General features: G+C 30.9%; 1 protein-coding gene across 1 annotated transcript; it reads left to right on the top strand.

Moving 5' to 3' along the window:
• The first annotated feature begins 4,246 nt into the window (after nt 1–4,246).
• On the top strand, nt 4,247–24,191 carry LOC100246756 (putative UDP-glucose flavonoid 3-O-glucosyltransferase 3). Its single transcript, XM_002266008.5, has 3 exons — nt 4,247–4,401; nt 13,171–14,310; nt 24,032–24,191. Exons 1-3 carry the CDS (start codon nt 4,247–4,249, stop codon nt 24,189–24,191), a joined length of 1,455 nt encoding a protein of 484 aa, XP_002266044.2.
• The last annotated feature ends 447 nt before the right edge of the window (nt 24,192–24,638 follow it).

Consider the following 24,638-nt stretch of genomic DNA (forward strand, 5'->3'; position numbering starts at 1 on the left):
CCTACCACAGAGGCCACTATACCTGATGTCACTATACCAGAGACTACCCCACTATCTACTAGTCGACCATAATCTTTACCTTCTCTCGAAGAGACCACTACACCACATGTCACCTCACCATCATCACTTATATCTCCTTTGCTCGAGTCCACTATACCAGATGTTACTGCACCAGCTACCATTACAGCAGATGTCATTATTCCATCTCCTATATCACCTCTTCTAGATGCTACCATATCAGATATCACTATACCTGAGATCACCCCACCATCTACCACTTTACCATCACCTACACGTCTTCCCATAGAGACTACCATGCATCATACCCTTACACATGTTACACAGCTAGATGTATGTCCACCTAGGAGACGTCGTGGTCCACGTAGACGTCGAGTCTTGCCTCCATCAGCTCCATCTCAACCTATACATACTGAGACATGGCAGATTGCACAGATAGATTCCATAGAGATGTCTCTTTATCATAGGCGTCCGCAAAGAAAGAGGAAGACCCCATCATGTGGCACTCATTGAGGATTGTTTTTTAGTTTTTGTGTTTGTTTTCATTTGCATTATATTGTTAACTTTTTTTTTATTATGAACAAATTATTATATATTTAAATGAAAATATGATAAATTTTAAACTTAAATTGAACTTATATATATATATATCTATATATATCTATATATATATATAGATATATATACCACTTACATATAACAATCTGACAATCTAAAATATTGGTTTTAGGTTTAAATTTAAAGTTATGATCACCAACTACTATTTTGACTATTTAAAAAAAAAAAATCAAAAATCATGATTACCAATTACAGTTTTGTGATGTGAATACCTACATGAATACGACACACATCACATTGAAAATTATTTTGAGAATAAACTTATTTTATGAATTTTATGTTTTAAAGAAATCATTTTTGCCCAAAACTCCCATTAGTACCCAATAAGAAACATTTTTCCTATTATCAATGAATTTACAAAAATATTCCAAAAGCATTTTCATCTATTTACCAAAACAATTAAACTAAATAGTGAATTGATTGGAAAAACAAAAGTATTTTGTTTCTACAATTCTATATTTTAAGAAGTGGAAAAACAAATTCTTTTAGGTTGGCATTTTAAGTATAACATTTTAAGCCTTTCCATTCCATTTTGATCCCATTTTGAAAGGAGAAAAATGGAAAAAAAAAATTATTTTTGTTGTATTTAAGTAATTTTCCAATTATTTACCCACTTGAAGTCATATTATATTTTGTTCAAGTGCATAATTGCCTTTAATTTTTACACAAAGTTACAAAATAATATAATGTTCTTCATTATAAGGGTATAAAATAGTATATTTATAACTAATTATATTTATATTGAGTGTAGTGCCAAATATTTTAATAAAATTATCAAAATATATTTTTATATCAAATTAAAGACCTCAATTATTTAATTTCATATATTACTATTCTTTAAATAATGAGATCAATTAAAGTTAAATATTTTTATTACACCACTTACATATTTTTAATCAATATAATATAATATTTTATTTAAAAAAATTAAAGTTAAATATATATATATATATATATATAAATATATATTTATATGTAAAATTAAAGTTAAAGCCGTAGTTGGTGACTACGGCTTTGATTGTTTTTAAAAATAGTCAAAGCCGTAGTCACCAACTACGGTTTTAAATTTTTTAAAAATAAAACCGTGGTTACCAACTACGGTTTTGTGACGTGGCGATTTACGTGGCGCAGACACATTAGATTGGACATTATTTTTGAAATAGGGGTACTGTGTGGATTTTTTTTTTAAATGTAGTCTTTTGGGTCAAAGCTTGAGTAATTGAGCTTCAATGTGTTAGTTGAGTGACTGGATTGAGAGAAATAAAGGTGAGTTTGAAGTTTCAATGTGGCGGATTTACAGTGGGTTCAGTACTTGGTGCCAAGAGAAGTTGATAATTAATTCATTAAATTCTCCATCCTACACCTTGAATTACAAATAAAAAGAAAGAGGCGAGGAGAGAAGCTTGGAGGAAACTACTTGCCAACAAAGGAAACAATGTGTAATGTTAAAGAAAAGTCAAAGAAAAATGAGATTGTTTAATGTTGGTAGTTAACTATTGGCTATTAAGATTTCAAGAAGGAAAATTTCAAGGTACCTTCCAATTTCCCAATTTCAAGTTTAATTCCTTGAAAATGTATGAATAAAATCCGGATCATTGAACAAAGGTATAAGATAAAAATAAAATAAAAATAAGATACAATTAAATGGACGGGTTTACAAAGTAATGAAATCAAGTTACGCGAATGATATGGTTTAATTAATAATGCTTTTTGGGTAAGAACTAAAATAGTAGTATAGCGAAACCCTTTAGAGAGAGTAGGATGAAATTAATAAAATGATTTACCAGCTTCAATTCATGAACTATGATTTGTTATATCATGAGTCCATTATTCTAAGAAGTGTTTTTAATTTTAAAAAATATATATATTTTTATTTTAACAAAATTTAAAAAATACTTTTGAAAAGTACCTATACTATTGGAAAATTATTTAAAGGATGTTTGGTAGTGATTTTAATATTTCTAATTCTTAAAATTTTTTATCATTTAAGTGTTAGAAATGGTAGAAACACTTTCTAGAATCATTCCCAAACGTACTCTTAGACTTTGTTTAATACTTAATACTTAAAGAATCATTCCCAAATGTTTCTAACATTTTTAATACTTAAAGAATGAAAAATTTCAAGTGTTATAAATGTTGGAAACACTTCTTAGAATTACTACCAAACACATTTTTTGACTCTGTTTGATAGAGATTTTAGGAAACGTTTTTACATTTTTTAATACTTGAAAGATAAAAAATTTATAGTGTTAGAAAAGTTAAAAGCATTTCATAAATCAATACCAAACGGGCTTTTAGAGTGCATTTGAGAATTATTATAGAAAGTATTTCTAGCATTTTTAATACTTGAAGAATGAAAATTTCCAAATGTTATAAATGTTGGAAACACTTCTTAGAATCACTACCAAACACACTTTTAGACTCTATTTGACAGTGATTTTAGGAAACGTTTTTAAATTTTTTTAATACTTGAAAGATAAAAATTTTCTAGTGTTATAAAAGTTAAAAGCGCTTCATAGAATCACTACCAAATAGACTTTTAGAGTGCATTTGACAGTTATTATAGAAAACATTTCTAGTATTTTTAATACTTGAAGAATGAAAATTTTCAAATGTTATAAATGTTGGAAACACTTCTTAGAATCACTACCAAATGCACTTTTAGACTCTATTTGATAGTAATTTTAGGAAACGTTTTTACCCCTTTTTAATACTTGAAAGATGAAAATTTTCTAGTGTTAGATAAGTTTAAAGCACTTCATAGAATTACTACCAGATAGACTTTTATAATGTTTTCTAAAAACACTTTTTGAGAACATTCTTATTAAAAATACTTTGAATAGAAACACTACTAAATACACTCTCAATCAAGACTAACAAAAAATTCTTCACACACACACACACACACACACACACACACACACACACAAACTATAAAAAAGATAAATATTTTTGTTGTTAGTAATTAATATATAGAACCCAACTATCATAAGTAATAATTCTTCAACCTAATTAAATATAAGTGTTATTATTAATATTATCTTATTCCAAATTGATAACCTAGAACACAAGTCCATTATTAAGTTGTTATAACTCATTGCTTGCTTAAGTGAAAAAGAAACGCTTTAAATTGTCTTGTAGAAATAAAAAATAAAATGAAACATTGAATTTATTATGTTTGGTTACCAAAAAGTATTAAAGAAAGAAAGAAAATGTTAAAGAAAAATGGTTTTCTTGTATTTGGATTGGATTATAAAATATATGCAAGAAAATTAAAAACTTATTGTAGACCCTTTATGGACCAAAAGTTTTTTTTTTTACCACCCTAGGAAGAGTTGGCAGCTTGTTGTTGAAGTGAGGGGGATAGTTTCCAGGCGAACTTGCATAGGATGCGTAGCAATGGACGTGACCACCTTGCCATGGTGGTGGTTGAAGCAGTAGAGCTGGTGGAAGTTGAGAAGAGAAGAAAACCAGCTAGGGGAAGGACAAAAGAAGAGGGGTCATTGGCTGAAAAGGGAAGAAAAATAGAGATTTGGAGGGAAAGTTTTCAAGGGTAGCTATGGAGTAGTCCGAGTGAGGGGAGAGTTTTTTAGAGGGTACTAGGAGAGTTATGGGTTGGCTAATTCAAGAGGAGCAAGATTTTTTGACAGAAAAACGGGTAGCAGCAAGAGCAAGGATTGAGCAGGCCGGTGGAGAGTGCTTGACGTCTGACCAGTTGGCTCTCAAGGCTCCTCTCGATCAGAACATGGTTCTGCTAAGAGATTGGTAAAGCTCTTGGTGTGCCACACAACCACATTAAACCATATGTTCGATCAAAGGAAAGGAAGTTTGAGAGAACCAGATGAAGAAGAAACAACAAGGGTTTTAGAGTTTAAATTGTTTGTTGGTTGTTTTATCATTATAGAAAAAAAAATGTTATGTGACACATTACGCATCCTTCTACATCCTGTTGCATTTCAATTTTTTTTTTTTTGGATCAAAAGCATTTTCTCTTTGATTATTCCCTCATGCTCACCACTTCCCCAATCCACCGTATACATCTTCCCATTATCTTTCATGCATATGCAGCCATCATACCCATATTTCTCACTATTTCCACCACTCAAACATCTTTCCATTTTCTCTCATGCATATGCATCCATCATACCCATTTTTCTCACTATTTCCACCACTCAAACATCTTCCCATTCTCTCTCACGCGTATGCAGCCACCAAACCCATTTTTATCACCATTTCCTCCACTTAAAATTCTTCTCATTCTCTCTCATGCATATGGCCTTTCGCTTATTGGGTTGTGGCTCTTTACGGTTTATGGACCATGGGGAAGACCTGATATGGCATATTTTTCTTTTCACAAAGGATATTTTGAAGGGGAAATCGATTCCCACATTTGAGGCTCCAAATCATGGGACAGTTGCCCGGGATTTTACCTACATTGATGATATCGTGAAGGGATGTGTAGTAGTTGTTAGTTTGGAGGGCTACAAAAAATTGTTTACTTGTGGTCATGCCTAACAAAGGCGAATTCGTAAGAACAAGCCTCATTCCTACCAGCAACCTCTTCACCCTGGGTCCATATGTGCATGGGCATACATGGCCGACCACTCCCAGAGTATTACCCCAAAGGGCCAAGTGTTTGGTCCTCTTAATTCTTTATATTTTAATGTTAAAAATTTATTTTTTGTAAAAATTCTATTCTCAAATAATTTTCTAAAATTCCCACTTTTAAATTTAATTTTCAAAACTTCCATTTTCAAATAACTTTTCAAAATTCCAATTCTTAATTTTTTTTTTAAATTCCATTCTCAAATAATTATTCTAAAATTCCAATTTTTAAATTTAATCTTCAAAACTTCAATTTCTTAATTTAATCTTCAAAACATTAATTTTCAAATAATCTTCAAAATTCAAATTTCCAAATTTAATTTCAAAACTTCAATTTTCAAATAATTTTCAACATTCCAATTTTTAACTTAATTTTCAAAACTCCAAATTTTAAGGTTAATTTTCTAAACTTTAATTTTTAAATCTTTAATTTCAAATTTAATTTTCAAAACTTCAATTTTCAAATAATTTTTAAAACTCCATTTTCAAATTTAATTTTCAAAACTTCAAATTTCAAATAATTTCCAAAACTCCAATCTTCTTGAAATAATTTTAAATCCACTCCAGTTTTCAAATAATTTTTAAGTCCTCAATTTTTTGTCTTTCCTTAAGGTTTAGGGTCACCAAAAATCATGTTTTAATAAACTTGTTGTCTTTTTCTTTTAGACAAACACCTTCACAATTTTTTCTTTGATTTTAAAATAATTTTTCCGTTTTTCTTGATTTTTAATAAGCATGAAGGTAATTTTCATAATTCCAAAGCAATGGAATTTGTGGGATTAATTCATGCAAAAATCAATTAGGATTTGGTGAGGGCCCTACATATGAGTTTTTTCTTTTGATTGTCAACTATTATGCTTAATGAATATTGCTTGATCTTTTTCTTGCTTTTTAATATGCATGTGATAATTTTATACTTGAGCTAACCCCGTTTCATGACACTCTTACTCTCATTTTGTTTCTTTATTCATTATCATGACTTGGTTTTGATATATGATCATTTTGGTATTCATTGATTTCCTTATCAATTGCCATATTTGCCACATCTTATTTAGTAGAGATTCGTTTTAGGGACTTAGAGGGGTGCTACGATCTTTTATCTTACATTCCCAATAGGTAACCTGACTCCCGGACCCAGACTCGATTTTTCACAGACTTTTTTTTTTCCTTCAGGAGTCATACTTAGGGTTTTTCTTTCTTATTTTGTTTTTCCCTTTAAAAATTAAACAAAAATAAGTGGCGACTCCAAGTTTCTTTTTTTTTTTGAAAAATTTTTTATCAAATAAATAAAAAACAAGTTGCGCCATCGAGGGGAAATGCATTGAGCAAAATGCAGGGTCCACAAAATGGCGACTCAACCGGGGATATTTTAGAGGGTCAAACTTGAACTTAAGTTGAGACAAATGTGGCATTTGATTGGTTGATCAGTGGGTACCTACCTCTCTTTATGCTTTTGTTTGCTTGACTGTTGATTACACATTGAGTGCTCTTGATATCATTATCCTTGATGCATGTTTGGCTATTGCATTTGTTTGAGGCATGGGCATTCTGATTATATTGATTGATCCTCTTGTTTATCCTCACATATTGACTCTCATTGTTGTATGATTACTCTACTCACCTTGATATGTACATTTTTGTTGTTGCTTATATTGTTCATCTTGACATGATTGATTCTCTTGGTTGTATATTATCATGATTATCATGGAGCATGCTATCCTTGCTAGATATTCATCTTGATTATCATATTTCTTGTTTAGCTTGTGTGTAGATTTGGATGATATATGTGTGCTTTGCATGACTGTTTATTGCATGACTCCTCTCATTCTGTGTGATTGCATGGGTTGCTTCTCTATGTGGGACACACACCTATCCTCTTATCTCCAAGTCCTTAGTCTCGGTCAACCTTGTTTTCCTTAATCTCGTATTTGATATGAGACTTATTGCTTTGTTTACTCAATCTTTGACCGAGTTAGTGATTAGGAGTAGGGTTTAGCGATGGGCTATATCTATGTTTGGGAGCATTTTGGAGGTGGCCAACACATTGATGCTGATTGAAGTTTGATATTTGAAGACCTATATAGCCCAGAGCTAGATTTCAGGCCCACTACAAGAAAATTGACTTTCAGTGATAAAATATTTTGTCACTAAAAGTCTAAATTCCGTCTACAAAAACATTCCCCAACGAAAATTCTTTCGTGCCTTGTTCGTCGCCTTAGACCCGTCACTAAAAGTTTCGTGACAAAAATCTTATTTCGTCCCCCAAAGTTTTCCTTGATAAAATAAAATTGTCACTGAAAGTGTTTTCCAAAGAAATATTTCATCGACAAAAGTAAGAATTTTTGTGATGAAAAAAATAAAATTTGTCCCAAAAGTCGTCAATATTTAATGCTGACGAATTTTATTTTTGTTGCCAAATATTTTTGGTAACAAATGAATTTCGTTGGTGATAGCCTACCGTCTCTGTTAGTTGACTTGGCCACGCCCTAGGCCTTTGTCATTCACCCACAGTGCTAGCTCACTCGTCAAACATGTGACCAGGTTCTGATACCACTTGTTGATCGAGGTGCTCTGTATTTCCCAGTGGGTTCACCATTCACCCATAGTGCTAGCTCACCCGTCAAACATGTGACTAGGCTCTGATACCACTTGTTGATCGAGGTGCTCTGTATTTCCCAGTGGGTCACCCATCCTAAGATTTCTTTGGCTGCAACACGCTTAACCCAAAGTGTTTTATGAAAATGCCACATTTGTTCTGAAAACCAATTGGTGATCAGAATAGGGACCTTATATTATTTAAGTTCACTCTCCATAGTCCATTAGGGTGGTTGTTACCCCCCCATAAGGCTAACATTATTTATTTATTAAATAAGGTATGCGAGTCGACATGAATTTGACTTGAACTCAATTATACTCAATCCAAAATCATGAAAGGGTGTTAGATTCAAGTCATATTGACAAGTTATAACGACAAGTCATATCAAATTTTGTCACCTCTAAACAAACCTAATATTGAATGAGAACATATTAGAGGACTATAGTTTATTAATAGCTAGAATAAATTCAATTCCAGACTTATGGATTAAAGTGATAAATTTGAAATATAAAATAAAAGTACAATTGAAAGACAATGTTAGGAGAATGCCAAAGTGTAATTAATACTCATATTGACATTAATAAAATAATGATCAAAATGAAATTAGGATTCTACATCATTTTTTTTTCTTTCCCTTTCTCATCTATTCCAAACAAAAATATCAAACATAATGAAACACTATAAATATAAATCATATAATAATTTATGATATATTTCAATTATTTTTATAACTATATTTGTTTTAAATATTTGATTAAAAATGCATACAAGTATAAAAACTCTTTTACAAGTTAGTAGCCATAGAAGTTACTATTTTGCGGTATAATTTAATATTTTATTCTTAATACCTAATCAATTTTGATAAATTAGTAATTAATAATTAAAAATAATAAATATATAATTGATCAATAAAAAATAAAATAACCAATTATTAATAAAGATGTGGTTGAAAACTTTTAAAAAAACTTTATATTTACATAGAATTTCACATGTGCACATTTTTTATTTTGTAAATAAGAAAATAGAGCTAGGCATATAGTACTTGCAATATATTATATCATATAATATTTAATTTATACTTATTTATATATTAATAATATAAGATATCTTCGTACACATAAATAATATTTGGAATTTTATATAGGTAGAATGTTTTTATAGACACTAGACAATTTATTTGAGAAATTTAATTCTAACCAATGATTTAAAAACCAAGTAATAATTTTTTAAAAAAATCTATTAATTTAAAGTAGGTAACTAAATGTTAGTATAAATTTACTTCTTGAGTGGATAAGGTATGATTTTGAATGAGAACAAATTAGAGAACTATAACTTATTTATAGCTAACATAGATTTAATACTACATTGGACTTGTATGGATAACTTTTACCTAATATAATAAAAATCATTTAGTAGTATTTATGTATGTGTAGCACCATATAATAATATTGAAATTTAAATAAATTTATATCATAGGATGTAATCTTACATATCTTGGATTATCTATTGTTATTATTTATATATATAAAAATATAAATAACATATTACATTATAAATATGAATTGCTTAAATAATTTACATTTTTGTTATTTCATAACAATACTATTATTACATAATAGAACATTTAAATTTAAATAAATCTACATTCTAGTATTTAATTTTATGGATCCTTAATTTTTATTATTATCTATATAAATAAAATATTATAGTATAAATATTAAGTGTCAACAAATATATATTATATTATTTCATACTATAAAATCATCTACTTATTTATTAATATTTTTTATTAATATCACAATTTAATAACATTATTTGGTGACAAAATTACTTAATTTGTCAGGAAATAATATAATTACCAACGAAACCATTTTGTAAGCCAAAATAGATAAAAAGTTGTAACTTTTAGTGGGGAAATTATTTTCATCACCAAAAATTATAATTAGTGATAAATAATTTCGTAGGGAGATAGTTTATTTTCGTCACAAAAGTGTTTGCGCCAAAAAAAAAAAAAGCGCCAAATTTTCTTGCCACATCTTTCAATGACAAAAATTTCAAATTCGTTAGGAAAAGTTCGTAGAAAATTGACATTATTGACAACATCTAAAATTTCATCAGTAAAAGTTACTTTTAGCAACAAAAGTAGAATTCGCCCCTAAATTTTTGTCACGAAAAGTACATTTTCTTGTAGTGAGGATATTTGTGTGACTAGTGTGTTTTCTCTCTGCTTAGTTTGATAGGATTTTCGGGTGCATCCACACCATTCACTATGCACCTTAGATTACCACTGAATGCTGAGAGTTGTGAGAGCTTTCACCATAGGAAACCCCCTAGGATGTCGAGGTAGTGCATGTGTTGAGGTGATAACTACCTTGCATGGAAGCGCCCCGTCTTTTCAGAGGCATGCAGAGGGTTGCGTACCGCCGGAGGGTACGATCGCTTCTGTTAGGGATCTTTTGAAGTCCACATTTTCCCTTTTTAGAGCCGCATTGACCTTGTAAGTTGAGCCTTAGATATTTTGACTAGGACTTCTTTCCTACACATGGGTGCATTTGAGGGCCTTTAGAGGCTATTTAGTTATAGTTTGGATCCAATACTCCTTCTTTTGGTCTCCAATTGAGCATGCTTAGAGATTGGTGCAAGTTTGTGTATCAGTTTAGATTACCTTCGTTGTGTTGCATTAGATTATTCATTTAGCTTGTTGAGTTTGATGTGCTTTCTCTTTAAGGATTTAGCAAGCATCCCTTTCTTAACTTAGCATATTCCTTTCAGTTTGCTATTACATTCTTTGTTTGATACTTTAGGATATGTTCATTGATCACGATCACATTTTTGCATTGTACACTTGTCATGGGCCCAGTACCCCATTCTTTATTTGATGTTTGATTCTAAAAAAGGCCCACTGTTGACATTTGAGCCTGCAACTCTTTGTTCTCTTTTCTTAGTTGTTCCGTTTGACGGAACAGAGTCTGCATCCGCTGCCCATTTTCTTGTTAGTGTTTCTCCCTGCTTTTGCGCCAAACAAAATAGTCTTCGTCATCCATAGTTGATGATTGGTTATTGGAGGGTGTTGACATCCTTAGTTTGTTAGTATAGACGACACCAATGTTGGTGTTATGCCAACTAGATGCAAGTTCGTCTAGCTTCATTAGAGTCAGACAAACTTCTTCCCTACACAAAAGGATGTCCAGACAGGTGGTTGAGGCATGCCCCTCCGAAACTTAAGTCAAAATCTAACCAGAGTGAACTCAACTTTTTGAATGGCTATGTATGTGTACCTTTCTCATGCTTTTGGAGGGGTTTTTATAGAACATATGGTGCCATCATCATAGTGTTGATTGTGCATTTATGTCTTTCTTGTGTTGATGATCGTCGTCGTGATAGATACTATGCCTTAATAAGGTAGTCAATGTCATCTTCTTAGCGCAGATTAGGTAATCATACCAAACAAGAGCTGTTGATTGGTGCCATTTGTTGGTTGTTGTGCAAAAATCTCGGACCATCGTTGACTGTGCATTTACGTTTGTCAATGTCACTAATTGCGTGTAACAACTAATTGACATTGATTTTTAGGTATAAATGTCGTCTTGATTGTCGCTCAAGTATTAGTGGTGCTTAATCATCTGTCTAATGCTTGGAATTTCCGACTGGATTGGTTTGTCCGTTTGGAAGTCCTAGTTGGCTTGGTCTGTTCATTCCGTCTGACATTTGGGAAGAAGGAAATCTATCTTTCCCCTTAGATCAGACAGAACTTGTCTTGGTTTAGATGGATTGCTCCTAGACGGATTATCTGCTTACCTTGGACGACCAAAGGGTCTTGAGTATGGGAAAGACAGGTGGAGGGAAGCTTCGCACAGGATTGAAAGAAATTCATGACAAGATGCCTTGTACAAATCTTATACAATTAACATAATAGTTTTGTACAATTATTAATACAAATACCTTATATTTTGGGGTCTACTATAAAAATTTTAAGCATTATAATAATTATTATGAATTTTTAGAAATAGTTAATGAAATTCATATTTTCATTTATTAAACTCGGTTATTTTAAATATTAGTTACAAATGTACACAATTTATGAAATCAAAAAATCAAAATACTGAAAGATGGATACACAAATTTTTTTTAGACATTATAATATAAGTTTAACCAAAACATTTAAAGTAATTCTTCAAAAGAATTAGAATGATGGTAAGAAATCTCATCAGATATTTTTCAATATCTTAGTAATTTTTCAATATAAAAAATTAAAAAAATTCAAAGAATTCAGTAAATTTGTAATAAAATTTGAGAATTTTCAAATGACTAATTATAAATTAGTTAAAGTGATCTTTTATTTAAAAATTATCTATCATATGAAAGATGATGAACGACCATACAATCACTAAAATATCAAATCAAATAGATAAGTGATTAATTGTTTTTATTTATAATTTAAAGTATCTTATTAAGGCATGTTATCCCTTATAATTTAAATTACAAATAATTTTTTAATGTAAATAATTAACACTAATCTTAAAAAATTAAATAGTATATAATTTGATATAATTATATAGTTTAATTGTAAATAAGTTATTATAATTAATTTTTTTTAAAAAAATAAAAAATTTCAAAATCAAAACAAATTTATTCATATCTATTTATTGCTGTTATGTTTATAATTTTCTTTCACAAGGGGGCATGAGTGGCGACCTTTGTGGGTTGGAATCCAACTTCTCCACTTTTTGAATCAACTGAAAAAGAAAAAGAAAGAAGAAACCCTTGATCCCCTCTTTATTTTGCTTTTGGGGAAAGGTTAGGTGGCAAACATATTTGGGGTTTTGGGGTATCATTTTTTAGTCAAAGAGTCGGATAGCCTTTGCAACAATATGCTTTATTGTTCTAATTTGTTACATGACTTGTCACACTTGGGTAGCCTTTAGGCTTGTTCCAGTATATATGGGAAGCCTTTATTTTTTTTCCTTTTATTCTTCCTTCAATTTTTCCCACAAATTTCCAAAAACATAGGCAAATTTTCCAAAAACATAGGGTAAAATTTTTATAGGGCAAGTCTTCCTTCCTAAAACATATTAATATAGATAAACTTTCTTGGGAAAGCCCAAGCTTCCTACCTAAAATAATTAATATGATTTAGAAGGAAAGGATCATCTCCAACAAGTCAAAAGATAAGATGATTTTGTCCTGTATGGTAATTACCAGGGCTGCATGACATCCCCTCCGTTTCTTTCTCTTCTTCTTCTCCAACAAATGGTGGAGAACTATAACAAGAACCACTCCAACGTTAATTTCCTTTGAAAATTAAGAAATTAACTTTTCTTTGAATTCCACAGTAGCTTAGTGATGAAGAAAGTAGAGTTCGTTTTTATCCCTCTTCCACTCATAGGCCACCTGGTACCAACTGTGGAGTTGGCAAAGCTTCTTGTTGATAGAGATGACCGCTTCTCAATCACTCTGCTCATCATGAAGCTGCCTATTGGCAATTCTGTGGTAACCAACTTTCTTCATTCAGTTTCTGCTTCCGTTTCTGGTTCTATTCGATTTGTCCATCTTCCTGAACCCGGCTCGGATTCATCCAACTCCGATCCATCATCGTCATCGCGGGGTCCCTTCGTCCATAATCTCATTGAAAACCAGAAGCCTCTCGTGAGGGATGCAGTCCACCAGCTCGTTCAGTCTGGTGAGTCGGGCCGACTCGGTGGGATTGTGGTTGATCTGACTTGCACTTCCATGATAGATGTGGCTAATGAATTGGGCGTTCCTTCGTATGTATTCTTCACCTGCAGTGCGGCCCTTCTTGCTCTCATATTTCATCTTCAAACCCTGAAGGACCATCAGGGCGTGGATGTCACTGAGTTTGGTGACTCGGATATTGAGTTGGTGGTCCCAGGTTTTGTCAACTCGGTTCCTGCTCGAGTCTTGCCTGCTGCCGCGGTGGACAAGGAGGGCGGCGGATCCACCGTGTTCCTTGACCGGCCAAGGAGGTTTAGAGAAACCAAAGGTATTTTGGTAAACACGTTCATAGAGTTAGAATCCCATGCAATAAACTCGTTTGGGAATGGTACAACTCCTCCGGTGTACCCGGTGGGACCCCTCTTGAACTTAAAGCATGACCAAAATCGTGAGTTGGATGTCATCCACTGGCTTGATGATCAACCTCCATCTTCTGTGGTGTTTTTATGCTTTGGTAGCCTTGGAGCATTTAACAAAGGTCAAATAATGGAGATAGCAAATGGGCTTGAAAATAGTGGATTTCGTTTTGTATGGACCCTTCGTGGACCTCCACCAAAAGATGATATTGCGTCTAGTGATTATACAGATTTTGATGAAGTTCTGCCTAAAGGATTCTTAAATCGGACGTTTGGGGTTGGAAAGATAATTGGATGGGCACCACAAACGGATATCTTATCCCACCATGCCATAGGAGGGTTTATATCTCATTGTGGATGGAATTCCATATTAGAGAGCATATGGTATGGTGTACCAATAGCTACATGGCCAATGGATGCAGAACAACAACTTAATGCATTTCAAATGGTTAGAGAATTGGGAATAGCAATAGAAATCAAATTGGATAACAAAAAAAATGTTAGTGATCTTGTAAATGCTCAAGAAGTGGAGAGTAAAATAAAAAGTTTGATGGATAATAGTAGTGACGTCAAAAGAAAGGGAAAAGAGATGAGAGAAAAGTGTGTGCAGGCCCTTATGAAGGGTGGATCTTCACACAATTACTTGCAATGTCTAATAGAAGACATGACTAGTAACATGTAATGAAATCAATAATCAAATAGTCTCGACTTATGGATGTAAATAGGGAAAGGTGGGATTTGGTATGTCTTCCCCGCTCTAGCCCTCCTATATCTACTTATAATTTTATTTCTCGTCTCAAATCCATTTCCCATCTTAAATTAAATGGATCGGAGACAAGGAATATCTGTCATGTGGAATCCTTGTCTTTATCCCCATATATATCATTTTAATAAGCATTTTCATGAGTATTTTTATTAAATATGTCTAACAATACATGTACATAGATGTATTACCATGAATATTGAATTTTATTAAGAAATAATATTTACAAATGATAGAAAACTATCCAAATATGTTCTCATCAAACCCTTTGATTAGGAGGTCCTCAAAACTTTCAAGAGAACAAAAAATGAGTTAGAATATAGTTAAAAAAAAAAAAAAACCAATTTAAAAGATAAGAGTGTGAGAGAAGCTCTTAAAGAGATTCAAAGCTTCTTTAAATTTTCGAAAGAAACTCCAATGGATCTTCAATTTCTTGAAAGTGTTTTTGAATATCAAAATCTTGGAAATCTTAATTTTCAAGTTTTAAAATTGAAATTTAGAAAAAAAAAAAAAAAAAAAACCCTCTTTGATTTGACATCAAGTTACTCAATTTTTTGATTGGCATTATTTAAGTTAAATCAAAGCTCAAATCTAATTCCCACTGAGGCCCAAGTCATACTAAGACCAAAGTCGAAGTCATCGAGACACGAGTCACACTTACAAAGATACAAGTCACATCAGCTTATATGCTCAAATTGTGTTGAAACCCAAGTTAAGCCAAGATCCAAATCAAGTTAAGATTCAAAATAAAATAAAATCAAAGTCCAAATAATATCAAATCTTTAATAAATTCTTCATTGAAGATTAGATTTCTTTATCCCTCAATTAGCAATTAGGAAAAGAATAATTAAAGGATAAAATAGATGTGTACTCACATCATTATTACAATAATAAAAATTAAATTTGACCACATGATTTTTCTTCAAGAGAAATTAGTGTATAAAACATGCATATAAAAATTTATAATTTTTATTTATTTAATATTTAGATTAGATTAATAATTAATATTTGTATGACTCTCTTGACTATTAAAAAAAAACATATTTAAGATCAAGAAAATAATTAATTTAATTCGAAACTAGTTAGATGTTTATTTTTACTAAATTATTCTTTTCAATGGATAAGAATTTATTTATGAAAATCCAACTATATATAGATAGCCATTTAAAAAAATATTTATTTTCAAAATTATTTTTTAAAATACTCTTAACAAATAACTTTTGAGAACAATTTTTAAAAACTATTTTTAAGAACAGTTTTTTAAAATTGTTTAAGATGTTTTGTAAAACGAAAGTCTCTTTAAAAATCTAAAAGGTTCTTAACATGTTTTTTTTTTAATGTTTTTTTATATGTTTTAAAAAGAACTTTTATATGTAATGTTTTATTTTAAATCATTTCCATATTTATATAATTAACTTTTTAAAAAGTAATATAATTATTTTTTTTAAAAACAAGTGAAAACAAATGAAAATATATTATCTAGAAATACCCTTTTTATTTTTAAAAACAAAAAAATTATTTTTTATTATTTGATTGTGAAATATGTTTCCAGAACAAAAGAAAACTATTTTAATAAATAGTTACCACACATGGCAAAACTTCTCTTCTCAAGAATTAAGATAAAAATTGCATTATTTCCACCAAATTAAATTGATTACTGTTTTGCACGTTTTTCTCGATTTGAGTTATTTGAAAAAACTAATATAAAAAATAAACGGATTGAAACAAGATTTTCAAACTATTTTAAATTATATTTTTTAATAAAAAAATTTATAAGTGGAAAAAAAAAAACCTAAAAAGAACATTCTATAGCATAAAGCATCAATTCTCTTATTTTTCATAACTCAATTCCGAGTGTTGTTTGCATTTTCTTTGGTACAAAACTTAATTAAACTCTTTGCTGTTATTTCTTTTTTTTTTTTAATAATATTTTTCAAACTTAATACTAAAATTACTTAATGAAACTATTGAATCTTTCCTACTTGATATCCAGTAATCTATGGATCAATCCACTATATGTATATAGAGAGAATATAAATAACAAAATTATTTAAATATAAAATCTTATTCGCAATAATGGCAAGGGTTTGGCTATGGTGTCCGCTAATTAATGCCTTTTTGGGACCAATTAATGAGTGTCACGTGTCCAATTTGATTTCATTACTTTGTGCTTAATGTCTCGTTACTTTGCATCATATCATCCTTGAGTCAAATTGGGCGCGCATCATTTCCCTCTTGTATATCAAAAAGACAAAAAGATGAAAAGGAATGGGTTGGTTAGACCAACCTCTCTCGAACAATTATGTTGGTCATAGAGTGAAGTGGAAAAGACAATAGATAAAAGATGAAATTATTTTCATACCTTGTTCTAGGGTTGAGGCCACATTTTATAGTAGTATTTTAGTGTATTAACTATGAGAAGATAATAAATGGAGGCATTGGTTTTGTAATATTTTAAATAATTTTTTTACCTGTATTTTAAAGGCTTTGATTGTTATGTAATGATTGTGAAATAACCTCTAAAGTTTTGATCATTATATGATTAATGTAAGGATTGCAATCATTGTGCAATTAATAAGTAGGTGTCCTTTTTGTAGAGTTGTGGTCTTCAAACAATGATTGTATTCTACAAACAGTGTTCATCACACATTAATGTGGTTGATTGTTTATGTGATGTGATGATGATAATAGTAGTCTTATTTATTACGGTGGAATGGGGTGAGTCTTATAGTAGTAATAAAGAAAATAAATAATTTAAATATTTATCATTAATTTAACTATTAATATTTATCTATTTATTATGAGTTTGAATTAGAGTAGAAATTTACTATTAGTTTGAATTATAATAAAAGATATAGTCTGAATTCTAGTAAAATTCAAATGATTTATATATAAATATTCACTATCATCAATGAGAATATTATGTCATAATTTCAAAAACTCCTCTTTACCACATTATGGTATCAGAGTAGTATCTTTCCAAGACAACCTCTCTCTATTTCTCTTGTTCATAAGCCAATTGGTCCCACACAGTCAAGCTCCAATGGCTGCAATAAACACTAGCAATCTGAAAAGCCTACAACCCAATTTTAAAAATCCTCGTAACGGATCTTGGCATCCTCTACCACTAGCAAACTCCTCATTCCCCCTATTCTACAATAGCGGGCCACAATCATCCGCCCCATATAGTGATTAGTCACCTCTTAAGCCCTATCTTGGTTATTATCAAGCTTGCGGTGTACAAGGTCACAACGTCAAACTTTGTCCCACCTATTTGATGATGCCAATGACATCAACTCCTACTTCGACCACACAACTGTCAGCACAATGACAACCTTGTATCAACTTTGCTTTTGTAAACAACTTCAACACTCCAAATTGGCTTCTTGATAGTGGAGCATCACACCATGTCACCTTTGACTTGAGCGATATTTCCATTCATACTCCTTTTGACAACTCTAATGACATTGTGATCAGTGATGGCACAAGTTTTTGCACCACCCATTCTAGTTCCCATCTCTCTTTACACCCTCTCATATCTTTTATTTAAATAATGTCCGTTGTGTTCCTACCATGGAAAATAATATTATTTTATCTCTCAATTCTATAAATCTTATAATGCATCAATTACGTTCTCAACTTTTACTTTTTATGTGAAGGATCTACGCATGGGGAAATCATTTTGCAAGGTCGGACTAAAAATGGTGTGTATGAGTGGTTGGTTTTTTCTGTTAGGTCTTCTCCTTTAATTGCTTTCTCAAGTATATATTAAGACCACTTTGTCCAAGTGGTATCATAGATTAGGACATCCATCATCTTCTATTCTTAGGCACATTGTTTCTAGCTTTAATTTAGACTTGTCAAGTCCTTTATCTTTATCCTTTAATTGCAATGCTTGTCAATGCAATAAAATCCATAAATTACCATTCTCTATTTCTTTAATTGTTTCTTCTCAACCTCTTGAAATAACATTTTTTGACGTGTAGACCTCTCCTATTCATTCGTTTGATGATTTCAAATACTATATTGTTGATCACTTTATAAAATACATTTGGTTTTATCCTCTCAAGCGAAAATCCTATGTCTAAAATATTTTTATTCTATTCAAAGCACTTGTTGAAATTTTTTTAATAAAAAATCATCACTCTACTCTGATAATAGTGAGAAATATCAAGCCCTTGCCACATTCTTGGCATCTAATGGTATTTCTCATCTCACCATTCCTCCACACGCACTAGAACAGAATGGGTATTCTGAATGACATCATCATCATATTGTCGAAACGGGTCTATCTCTTTTCTCTCATGCTTCCATGCCTCTCTCATATTAGTCATATGCATTTGTCATTGCTATTTATCTCATTAATCACATGTCAACTCCCATTCTTCACTTTTTTTCTCCATATGCAAAACTCTTTGGAATTTAGCCAAACTACTCTAAACTTCATATCTTTGGTTGTCTATATTATCCTTGGCTTTGTCCATACTCTCCACACAAATTAGCATCTCGCTCCACACCATGCATCTTTCTCGATATTCTCTTACCTAAAGTGCCTACTTTTACTTAAATTCTTCTACTTCCAAAATTTACTCCTCTCATCATGTAAAATTTGTTAATAATATCTCTTATTTAAATTCTCTTTAGAGTTGTTTTAGTCGTTTGCAATCAGACACCTTATTTGATTGGCTCCCTCCCATGTTTAGGGTTCCAATCTTACCTTTCTCAATGCTTGACATTTCATCTCCACCCACCGATCCCTCAACTCCTCTCCAAGTGCAGATCCAATCCTTACTGAGCCATTTATGTCCCCATTATTTGTTCTCAACACTAGTGGTATCATGATCTATCTTGTTTATGTTGATGACAATATCATAACCGGTGACAATGATGGTGTTGTGCAGAAGTTCATCCTTAATCTTACCCAATGATTGTCCCTCAAGAATCTTGAGCTCCTTTCTTATTTTCTTAGTGTTGAAGTCACACACCATTGTCATGGGATATTTCTCTTTCAACGTCGATATATTGGTGATCTTTTAGCTCGCACTCGCATGTTAGATGCCAAACCAATCACCACACCATTTGCTACATCTCAAACTCTTGAACTCCATACTAGTATCATCTTCTGTAATCCTATAGAGTATCAAACTATTATTGGCAGTCTTCATTATCTTTCTCTTACTCAACTTGGTATTGCTTTTAAGGTGAATAAACTTTCATAGTTTATGCATCGCCTTACTAGTGATCATTGGACTGCTATCAAGTGTCTTTTTCAATATCTTTGTGGTACATCTAATCATGGTTTGGTTCTTTATCACAACTATTCCTTCTCTCTTCATGCCTTTTCTAATGTCGATTGGGCTAGTAATAGAGATGAAATACAAGTGCTCACATCTTCTACCTTAGTCGCAATCCTATCTCATAAAGTTTGAAGAAGCTAAGAACTGTTGCACACTCTTCAATTAAAGTGGAATATTGTTTTGTAGCTTGTACATCTGTTGAATTGTTTTAGGTATATCCACTTCTTACTGAACTTGGTGTTTATGTTCCACAAATACCTATGATATACTACGATAATGTTGGTACTACTCATTTCTACTCTAATTTGGTATTTCATTCCTGCATGAAACAAATCCATTGATGCGTACGACAAATCAAGCCTAATAGAATAGCAAGGCTTAAAACAAAAATGGGTTTAAAAATTATAAATGTAGCCCAACCAAGAATCATATATCAAAGCTTGAAAGCTCAAATAAAAGTCCGAATAGTCTAAGCTCAACCCAATAGCAAACTAGAACACTCAAATCAACAAATTGGATACCCAAAACTCTACAAACAACTATTGTACGAATCCAGATTTACATTGTGTTAAAAACCAAGCGGAGCCAAGATCCAAATCAAGTTAAGACCGAAAATAAAACCAAATCAAAGTCCAAGTAATATCAAATCTTCAACAAACTTTTCACTCCAGACCAAGCTTCTACATACCCTTGATGAACAACTAGGAAAGGAAGAATTAAAGGATAAATTAGATATTGTACTCACATCATTATTTAAATCAATAAAAATTAAATTTGACCACATAGAATTTTTCTTCAAAAGAAATTTATGTGTACAACATGCATTTTAAAAAATGTAATTTTTATTTATTTAATATTTTAATTAGATTAATAATTAATATTTATATGAGTCTTTAATATTACAAAAATTAACATATTTAAGATCAAGAAAATAATGAATTGAATTTGTTACTAGTTAGATGTTTATTTTTACTAAATTATTCTTTTCAATGAATAAGAATTTGTTTATGAAAAGCCAACTATATATAAAATATTCATTTGAAAATAGTTATTTTTTATTTAACATTTTAGTCAGATTAATAATTGATGTTTGTAAAACTTGTTATAGTAAAATAATTGAAAACATATTCAAGATTTAGAGAATATATAATATTAAATTAATTGATTTATCATTTATTTTTTAAAATAAAAAAATAATATATTTAAGAAAGTTATCATTCCTGCTTAAATGATTGCATCATCTTTCAAAATTAAGGGAAAATCTTATATCTAATTGATAGTTAAGTTTATTAGATGGACGATACTTCTCTTCATATTGGGATAAATTATAATTTTAATTAGATTAAAATAAAACATTATCCAGTAAAATACCTTTAAAAAAAAAATAAAAATTAATGAGTCATTCTTTGAGCCTAATTAGTACTGCACTTAAACTAATAAGTCATTCTTATTATTATTATTATTATTATTACAAAGAGGACATAACACAGATAATTAACTAAATTATTTAAATATAGAATATTATTCGCAATAATGGTAAGAGTTTTAACTAAGGTAGTGAATAATGCCTTTTTCGCAACAGTGGCTATCAGATGCTCACCTTGATTTCATTGCTTTGAAAATTGTTTCAATAGAAAGGGTTTGACTATGATGCTGACGTACTGATGCCTTCTTTGTACCAATTAGCTGGTGATATGTACATTGATTGCATTGCATTGTACTTCATTACTTTGTATTGTGTCCTCCTTGGATCAAACTAGCTATCATTTTCAACTTATTGATTAAAGATATGAAAATGACAATAGATAAAAGGGAGGAGCCGATTAGGCTCACCCGTCGTCTCCAACAGTCAAGTTAACAATGGGGTGAAATGAAAACAACTTGTTGATCAAAGAGATGAAAATGACAATAGATAAAAAGGGATGAGCCGATTAGGCTCACCCATATCCAATAGTCAAGTTAACAATGGGGTGAAATGAAAAGGACAACAGATAAACAATGACTTGTTTTCGTATCATTTTTTGGGATTGAAACCACCTTTTATTGTAGTATTTTGGTGTATTTACTATGGGAAGGCAATAAGTGGAGACATCGATTATGCACTACTTTGAATGATTTTTGTTTTATGTATCTTGAAGACTCTAGTAGTTATGTAATGATTATAGATTTAACATTAAAATTTTGGACATTAAGTGATTAATGTGGGGTTGCGAACATTATGTAATTAATGTGTGGATCATCCTTTATGCAAAGTCATATTTTGCAAGTGATGATTGTATTTTACAAATAGTAATTGTATTTTGAAATGGTGTTCGTCCCCTAAATGTGGTTGGTCCTCTCTATGATGTATTAATGATAGAGGTCTAAATTTATTTGACAAGAGGGATCTTATAATAATTTCATAATAGGTGATGTATGGAGGTAGAACGTCACTCTTTTGACTCGGCCATGGTGAAGGATTTCCATGTCCCTACTCTTTGTACCTTATTTGTAATCTTATTTTTGTATCTTAGTTTCATTGCTTTGTAGTTTAGTTTTATTGCATTGTATTTTCATTTTGTGCTTTTTTATGGTAGTTCCATGTATTTATACCATGGGTCATTATACTTTGATTAAAAGGTTTAAATTTCACTGTATGCTTAAATAAGTGTTATAATAATAGGGTGTTTATTAAATCAATTTAATGACTTAATAACTTATTTTAAATGATTAAGTAAATTAAGTATGTTTAGTAAAATAACTTAATATTATAATTTAAAGTTAATTTTAATTTTAACTATTAAATCAAAATAGTTAATATATTTTTAATCTCAAATAATTTATTAACTTATTTACCCATATTAGTGAAAGTATATTTTAAAATTATGATTCTAAATCTATACTCATTTTTTATAATGAATATTTTATGATTATCTTACCTAAATACAATATTTTAAATAAAGATGTTTTATAGATAAATTTATTGCTTTCAATAAATAAAAATAAAAATGATTTTAAATCAATAAAATAAATATTAATTAAAATTAATGGGGGTGTTTTATAAAAAAAATTATTACCTAAAATTAATAAAAATAATATGAGTTAAAATCAATAAGATAAATATTTGTTAAAATTAATGGGGATGAATGTGTTAATTTGATAATTTAAAATAAATTTTAAGTTAATTTTATTAAATAATTTTATTAATTATAGTAAAAATTAAGTAATAAATTTTAAGTTAATAAATATTAAGTTTTGTCAAATGTGGATTAAATCTCTACCATAGATTTTTTTTAAAAATAATAAATTTATTGAAGAAGTATAACAAAATGGAGGTCATGGCTCCCGTGTACTACTCTAGAAAATTATGCTAGGAGAGGATTTTAGTGTCCCGAAAATTGGGGAGAATTTTTTAAATATAAAATTTTATTGGTAATAATATTAAAGCTTGGAATATGGTATGAAATTTTTTTTTTCTTTTTTAATCATATGAAAAAGGAATCACCAACCAAGGCCGGGCTTTTTTTAACTTGTACAATTATTTTAAAAATTAATTATTTAAACAATGGTACTTTGAAAAATAATTCTTAAAATATGGTAGTTACAAAAATATTTCCAAATCTATGACACTTTTTGACATTTTAAAAGTTGTTTCTTGAAGAGATACCTTTCATATTTTTCATATCAATTATACATGTTAAAAAAATTTGAATTTACACTAAAGGTGTCTCTTGAAAAGACATCTTCCATAATTCCATAAAATTGAATTTATACTAAAAATGTCTCTTCAAAAGATGTTTTTCTATAATTTTTTTATTAGTTATTGTTGAATATAATGTATGTATAGTATACTATCTTTCCTTGTTAATATAGGTCACATGTATGGTAGTTAGGACTCCTAGCCTTGTATATAAATATCTCTCAATTGTAAGTAGAGATTAGATGAATGAAAATAAGGTTTTTCTCCTTTTTCTCTCTCTCTCTCTCAACATGGTATCAGAGCCAAAGGAGAAAACCTAATTTTTTTTCGGTTTAGCCGTGTACTCAATTCTGGCGAACCGTCCAGTGACCGTGTTTCACTCCGGTCCCCTCATTCCCTTCCCGAACCACCCCGGACAACCTCATCGCCGTCGGATCTCTACCACGCCGGCAACCCTTTCCGGCGAATTTTTCCGGCGACCTCTTTTCTGGGCACCGACCACATATTCCGAACCGCCGGAGGCTGATCTACACGCCAGTGGAAACCCCACCGGCAACCGGAGTCTCACGCGCCCCCACGCGCCGATCTTCCCCGTCGGACTGTCACCCACGCGCCGGCGCGTGACGGCGCGTGGTTTAGTGTGCAGGTTACGCCGTTCTCTATATGGCTTGAAACAATCTCCTTGAGCATGGTTTAGCCGTTTTAGTTCTGTTGTTCAAGAGTTTGGCATGCTTCGCAGTACAGCAGACCATTCAGTTTTTTATCATCATAACTCCTTGGGGCAGTGTATTTATCTGGTTGTTTATGTGGACGACATCGTCATTACAGGCAGTGATCAGGATGGTATACAAAAACTAAAGCAACATCTTTTTACCCACTTTCAGACCAAAGACTTGGGGAAACTCAAGTATTTCTTGGGAATTGAGATAATTCAATCCAGTTCTGGTGTGGTCCTTTCTCAAAGGAAGTATGC

Source organism: Vitis vinifera, chromosome 3 (genome assembly GCF_030704535.1).
Source record: "Vitis vinifera cultivar Pinot Noir 40024 chromosome 3, ASM3070453v1".
NCBI lineage: Eukaryota > Viridiplantae > Streptophyta > Magnoliopsida > Vitales > Vitaceae > Vitis > Vitis vinifera.

Coding starts and splice junctions, on each gene's coding strand:
- LOC100246756 (XM_002266008.5), top strand. CDS start 4,247: ATGGGTTGGCTAATTCAAGAGGAGCAAGATTTTTTGACAGAAAAACGG. Junction 4,402..13,170: donor ATGGTTCTGCTAAGAGATTG/GTAAAGCTCTTG, acceptor TGAATTCCACAG/TAGCTTAGTGATGAAGAAAG. Junction 14,311..24,031: donor TCCATATTAGAGAGCATATG/GTATGGTGTACC, acceptor CGAACCGTCCAG/TGACCGTGTTTCACTCCGGT.